At 32.1% G+C, this 6,815-nt stretch overlaps 1 protein-coding gene across 1 annotated transcript; it reads left to right on the forward strand.

Moving 5' to 3' along the window:
• Positions 1-1,992: 1,992 nt before the first annotated feature.
• On the forward strand, positions 1,993-3,989 carry LOC107403337 (UPF0481 protein At3g47200-like). Its single transcript, XM_060814708.1, has one exon. It carries the CDS (start codon positions 2,201-2,203, stop codon positions 3,686-3,688), a length of 1,488 nt encoding a protein of 495 aa, XP_060670691.1. The 5' UTR covers positions 1,993-2,200; the 3' UTR covers positions 3,689-3,989.
• Positions 3,990-6,815: the final 2,826 nt, after the last annotated feature.

A 6,815-nucleotide genomic window follows, 5' to 3' on the forward strand; every position in this document is an offset into this window, starting at 1 on the left:
AACCTTCTCACCCCAACATTGGTTGGATAATCTTATTTAGTATATTTTAATTATTATCACATTTTATTGAAAATTTATCTTTATTAGATGAAAATTTGACAATTTTATATATGTTTATATATGTAACTAATTTGCAAGTACAAAAGAATAATTATGAAGAGAATGAATTATCACATAATTAATTAATCTTCGGGACCATTAATTTTTTAACTATACTCATATTTTTCACATTGGTCATTAAATCTTTTTTTTGGAACTTTGGTACATAAATATTAGTTCTTGTTACATTTCAGTCTTTAAAACTATTTTTAGTATAATTTTTTATCAATTTTGAGGTTTGCAATGCACTTGATGCAAGGTATAGTGGCCCTACGAGGTTGTATATTTTTACAATTTGTTATTTTCATGTTGAATTAGATTTACTGTGATGCCTCAAAATTACTGAAAACTATATTGAAAGTATTTTTAAGGACCAAATTGTAACAGAAACTAATTCAAGGATAAAAATGCTAAATCAAAAAAGTTCAAGAACCAAGATGCAAATGTGAGCATATTTCAAGTGCTAACAATGCCGATAATAATTAATACATGCATGTCTTACTTTTTGACTTGTAAGTATCCATCACTACTTGAAACTGCAGCGATTGATTTTTGGACTGTTTCAATATCGAAGATTAAAGGAAGCAAGAAGACATTGGCATTGGGAAGCAAGCTACCTTCTCATGTGCAATATAGATAAAATTTTGAAAAAGTCTTAGTTCCAAACAGCCAAATTTCCAACCCTTGATGCAAGTTATAAGGACATCTTTTTCTTCGACCCCACGTGAAGAATTTGGAAATCATATCTTTCAGATTATTGAATTGGAAGCACTTGAAACTTACCACACACTAAAATAAAATACATTTAGTTTCATGAATATATTTATATAAATATATTTATATACACGTATCTCTTACAATTACATTTTTTTTCCTTACTTTTCATTATCCAACTATGTAGTTCTTTTTTACATTTTTCTCGAGCAATTCCGATTCTTTTGTGAATAGCCCAAAGAAAGAAAGTAGTTTGAAGCTTCACTTACAATTGGAGGATCACCGTATATATATATATATTTTTTTGGGAGATTACTTCTCTTGCAATTCGAATTTTCTTCTTACTTGTCATTATCCAACCATCTAGTTCTTCTTTACAATTTTCTCAAGCAATTCCAATTCCAATTCTGTCGTGAATAGACTCAAGAAGGAAAGTAATTTGAAAGTTCACTTACAATTGAAGATTACATTTTTTTTTTTTTTTTTTGGGGGGGAGAGGGATTACTGTATCTTTTGGAGATTACTTCACACTTATAGTTCCAGTTTTCTTCTTACTTTTCATTATCCAGCTATATTGTTCTTCTTTACAATGTTCTCAAGCAATGCCAATTCTATTGGCAATAGTCCCAAGAAAGAAAGTAGTTTAAAACTTCATTTGCAATTAGAAATTACGGTATCTTTTTTTTTGTTTTTTTTTTTTTGTTTTTTTTTTTTGTTTTGGGTTGTTGTTGTTGTTGTTCTGGACAGGGATTACTGTATCATTTGGGGATTACTTCACATTTACAGCTCAAATTCCTTCTTACTTTTCATTATTCAACTTTCTAGTTCTTCTTTACAATTTTCCAAAGCAATTCCAATTCTATTCTAAATTGTTCCGAGAAAGAAAGTAATTTGAAACTTCACTTACAATTGGATGACTACTGTATCTCTTTTTTGAAGATTACTTCTCTTACAATTCCAACTTTCTTTTTACTTTTCATTATTCAACCATGTAGTTCTTTTTCTCAAGCAATTCCAATTCTGTTGTGAACACTCCCTAGAAAGAAAGTAGTGCAAGCGTCACTTGTAATTGGAGGTTACTGTATTCATCTCTCTCTCTCTCTCTCTCTCTCTCTCTCTCTCTCTCACTCTCACTATCTCTCTCTTTTTTTTATTTATTTATTTATTTATTTTTTTAAATAAGGACAAGGATTACGTTATATTTTAATATAAAGGAGAGGAAGATTTCACTAAACCTAGTTGAACCAGGACCTGGAGGTGTATTTTCAATGGTTTTAAAGACGACGGAGATTACTATATCAATGTAGACTAGAAGGTAATGACACATTGAAACTCATATGATGCACATCAAGACATACCTGGAGAGAAACTCCTTTCTGCATCAAAAATGGCGGACCAATCTTCAGCAGCAAACGAACACAAAATCGACATTGAATATTTTGAACGACCTGATGTCAAGGGTTTCGATGAAATATTCAGTAAGTACAAATCTTCAACTTTAATAAGCAACCAACAAGCAGAATGGCCCAAGATACCAAAGGTTTCAAAGATGCTGCGTAATCTTGACAAAAATAATGATTGCTTTGATCCTCATGTGGTTTCCATCGGTCCTTATCACCATGGGAAACCTCACCTCCAAGAAGTTGAGAACCTCAAGACTGAAATGGCATTGCGATATTGTCGCCGTTTTCCAGGACCTGGGGTTTCTGATTTATACAAGAGAGGTTTTGATTTATACGAGAGAGTCAAAGATGTGGCCAGTGAAGCAAGGGGATTCTATGATAAGGAAAGATTGAATAATATCGATGATGAGGCATTCACAAAAATGATGTTTCTTGATGGTTGCTTCATTCTGGAGTTCATGATCATGTGCTTGCCGATGGGAGAAGAGGAGTATCATACTAACATGACAGCCAATGTCAAGCGAGACTTGTTCTTGTTAGAGAACCAACTCCCTTACATTGTCCTCAAAGAGTTAATGAAGGGCAAAGACGATGAAAAAGACTGGAAGAAGAGGATTGAAAAGTTCATCACTCTCTGTCGAAGACTTCCAGTCAAACCATGGCAGTTCATTAATGCTATTGAGTTTGCCCACGGGTTATCGCCAAAAGATAACTCTCCTCTTCATCTTCTCGAGGTGATGAGGACAGGATTTGTGGTACAAAAACCTACTGTCCACGGCCGAAAAGCTCAAAAATTAGAGACCAATGGTTTGAGAGGCAGGCCTGATGTCTGGTTCTCTCGTTATCCAGCCAGGGTGCTCAAGTATATGGGAATCCCGTTCGGCCCCAACAAAACAGCCTTTGATTGGTATTCTTATCATCCAGCCAGGGTGCTCAAGTCTATGGGAATCCGGTTCAGACCCAACAAAACAGGTAGTTTTAGTGATATCAAGTTTGAATCCTGTCTGCTTGTCAGGGGAGTGCTCACACTTCCTCCAATACGCATAGATGGCACCACCAAATCCCTGCTGCTCAACTTGTTGGCTTTGGAATCGAGCCATACAAACTTGGCGGACATGCGGGGTGTCGTCACCTCTTATATGTGTTTCATGGACTCACTCATTGACAATGCTGATGATGTGATGATCCTCAGGTCCCAGAACATCATCGTCAATTGCTTGGGAACCGACCAAGATGTTGCAGATCTCTTCAACAACATAGCAAGCAATTTGGTCCCAAATCCCCGTATTTATGATGTGGCTAAGCATGGAATTCAAAAGCATTGCGAGAGCAAGTTCAAGAAATGGATGGCGGAATTTCACCGCATCCATTTCAGAAACCCTTGGACCCTTTTTGCATTATTTGGTTCCCTTTTACTTGCCACGCTTACCGTCACTCAGACTTATCTTGCAGCAATGCAGCTCGAACAATGAATAATTAATATGTACGTATATGGATTTTGGATTTGGCTTCTCCACTTTGTCTAATTATTATTCTTGAGTTTATGATGTTGTTTAATGCATATTGTATCAAATAAAAATATTGGCAGCCAGCTAGCTTCTTCTTGCATGGTATACATTGCAAGGAGGAAAACTAGATTCATTTGGTGGTTTGTTGTAACAACTCTTCCAGAAGGGCTTCAACTACACTTAATCATCTTTATTGGAGTTGAAACAGTTTGACTCTGAATCAACTCTTAGCATCCATGAATATATAGTATTATCTTTATCTTAACATGTCAATGGTTTGACTAAAGCAATCATAGCAGCTACACATGCTTGTTATGGTTTGAATTTGGAAAGGAAAATGCATATATATATATATATATATATATCTACTCCTGTATGTAAAGATTTTTCTCTCATCCAAGACAACACCTATCTCCATGTGGATAGGTGTGTGTTTCCCAAACAGATTCAGATCAAACTGCCCCGACGAGAGGAAAACTATGTCTATGTGTGTGTGTATATATATATATATATATATGGAGACATATTACCAGCACGCATGCCACTCTCATGTGCATTAGAGGAAGGTTCCAACTTTAGGCTGAGACTGAAAGTAACATTCTTTGTTTAGTAGTTCACATGTCATATTGCAGGCAACGCATGGATTTTCTTGCCCCTTAATTGCTTATATTACCAATGTCGCAAAGACCCGTAGTCATAGTTATTTGATACACATCCCTGACAAATTCTCACCAAAAAAAAAAAAAAAAAGGAGACAATATAATAAACCTTGCATATTCACATAGCATAATGAATTCTTAGGATTTGGAAATTCTAGATGTACTCACATAGATAGTTTCTTACAATCCCAAAAAAGGAAAAGGAAAAAAGAAACAAAAAGAAGCCATTATTTTGATACAAGTATTCTTTTCATTCAATATTTCTTTACATTGATACAATAAAATCTTAATTTGCTTGCTTGGCAGATACTATAGATGCCAAATTCAAACTAACCATCCATGAAGATTGGTTTGCTAAGATTTTGGACTTGGAACTCTACTTCCACAGGTACATAAAAGATATTTATTTATCAGTCTCTTCTTGCTTCTTAAAAACAGAGTCACTCTGTTTTGGAATTTTGGATATATTGACGTTTCCAAGTTCAGACACAAAATATCCTAAAGAAGCTAATGAGTTGTCATTGTTGGCATGACAATTTAATTGACAAAATGCTATGCATTTACTTTTCCATATGCATATTTCTAGTTTTAATTAAAAGTCATAATTGATTTAAATAAAACAAAATGAAGAGTATCAATGAGTTCCTCTCATTCTTCCTGTAGACTCCTATGTTTAGGCTTTTCACATTGGCTGAAAATTTTAACAAACTACAAACTAATGAAAATCCTGTAACATATTTAAAGAGAATTTGACAAATTTATCCATATGTGTGTTGTCTGTATGAAAATTCGTTTTGCAAATAAATTATTGCCCAGGATCACATCATATCCATCAAATCCTGGACATATTTTTATTCCATAAGAGACACATTGGTTGGCTGTATAGTAGATTACGAGGAGTGTAAGTTGTCATCTTTAAGCCAATTTTGGCTTTATCTTTTTTAATGCCAAAGTTAGCTCCTTCGAAGACCAAACAAGGCAAAAGCTTGTATGGAATCTATTTAAATCTTGGTATGTTGGACAATGTTGTCTGGATGACACCATCCCACGTGTAATTTATGGAATTACATTTTAAAATAGATGATAATTGTCCATCATATAAACTAGATGATATCGCCTATCACTGTAAAATAAAAATAAATAAATAAATAAATTATATATTTGTATATACATTTTAAATACTTAACAAATAGAAAATATATTTGTTTTCTTATCGTGTGTTTGTAATATTAAATTTCTGATTATGAAAGTGATATTAATGAAAACTAAGACTTCAATTATATTTTATCTTTTTGTCTTTCATAATTACAAATTCCAAATTCACAAACTTTGAAATAGATATTGCCATGCATCTCATATTTTAAAAAGATTTTTATAAGCTTTTTCTAGTGACTGACTTCTTGCAAAATTCATTAGACTTATATATGAATTTTGATAATAATAAAAAACTTTTATAGAATTTTAGATTAATCTTTCATAAACTTTCGTTTTCAAATATTTTGATGAACATTAATAGACTTTCATAGACATTGTTAGACTTTTATTCTATTTACTAAATATAGATTTTGTAGTAACGAATTTATATTTCTCATGTCAATGAAAAGTATTTATTAAAAAAGAAAATGCAAAAAGGAAAATTTGCTTATAAAAATAGAAATGAAAATTTATAACTTTCATATTTTATATATATATATATTACCTTTTTCTTTTTTATTCTTTGCCTGCAAATATATTTTGGATATGATCCATAAGTGTTTTGACTCAAGATACATCTTCTCATCATGGTCTCAGTACTATGCAGTCCAAAAACTACTCACAAAATGATTGATGACTTTTTTTTGGTCCCTTTTTTGAAGAAATTATCGACAAATTGATTGATGAGTTTTTGTGGATAAACTATTTGGTCGGATAGGCCTACCACATTATCCACTTATGTACTACGCCCATCCATTTAAATGATAACAAATGGTTGCAAACTCATCAATTAATATCATGTGTTCCATTCTTTTTATTCTTCTACTAACACTGTTAGTTAAGATTAACTCCATTGAGGCAAATGGACAATTAATACCACTACTTTCCAAATATCATTCACTACTAATTCTGCAGAATATATTTTTCATATTCTAAAAGGATTGATAGTTAGTAGGAAAAAAAAATTAATTTTATTACAAAAGTGACTAATATTAGAACATGTAGATTTGTCTTCTATAACTTAGGTTATTCAAACATTTTTCTTCTTTCTAGAAACCAGAAATAATAATAATAATAATAATAATATTTCTTGTTACTTCGTCTACGTATACATATATATATATAGAGAGAGAGAGAGAGAGAGTAAAACCTTTTTAAATGAATATATATGGGATTATAAAAAATTATTCATTTAAAGGATTACTAATTTATTGATAAATGAATAATTTATTACTTTA

Source organism: Ziziphus jujuba, chromosome 2, assembly GCF_031755915.1.
Source record: "Ziziphus jujuba cultivar Dongzao chromosome 2, ASM3175591v1".
Classification (NCBI taxonomy): Eukaryota; Viridiplantae; Streptophyta; class Magnoliopsida; order Rosales; family Rhamnaceae; genus Ziziphus; species Ziziphus jujuba.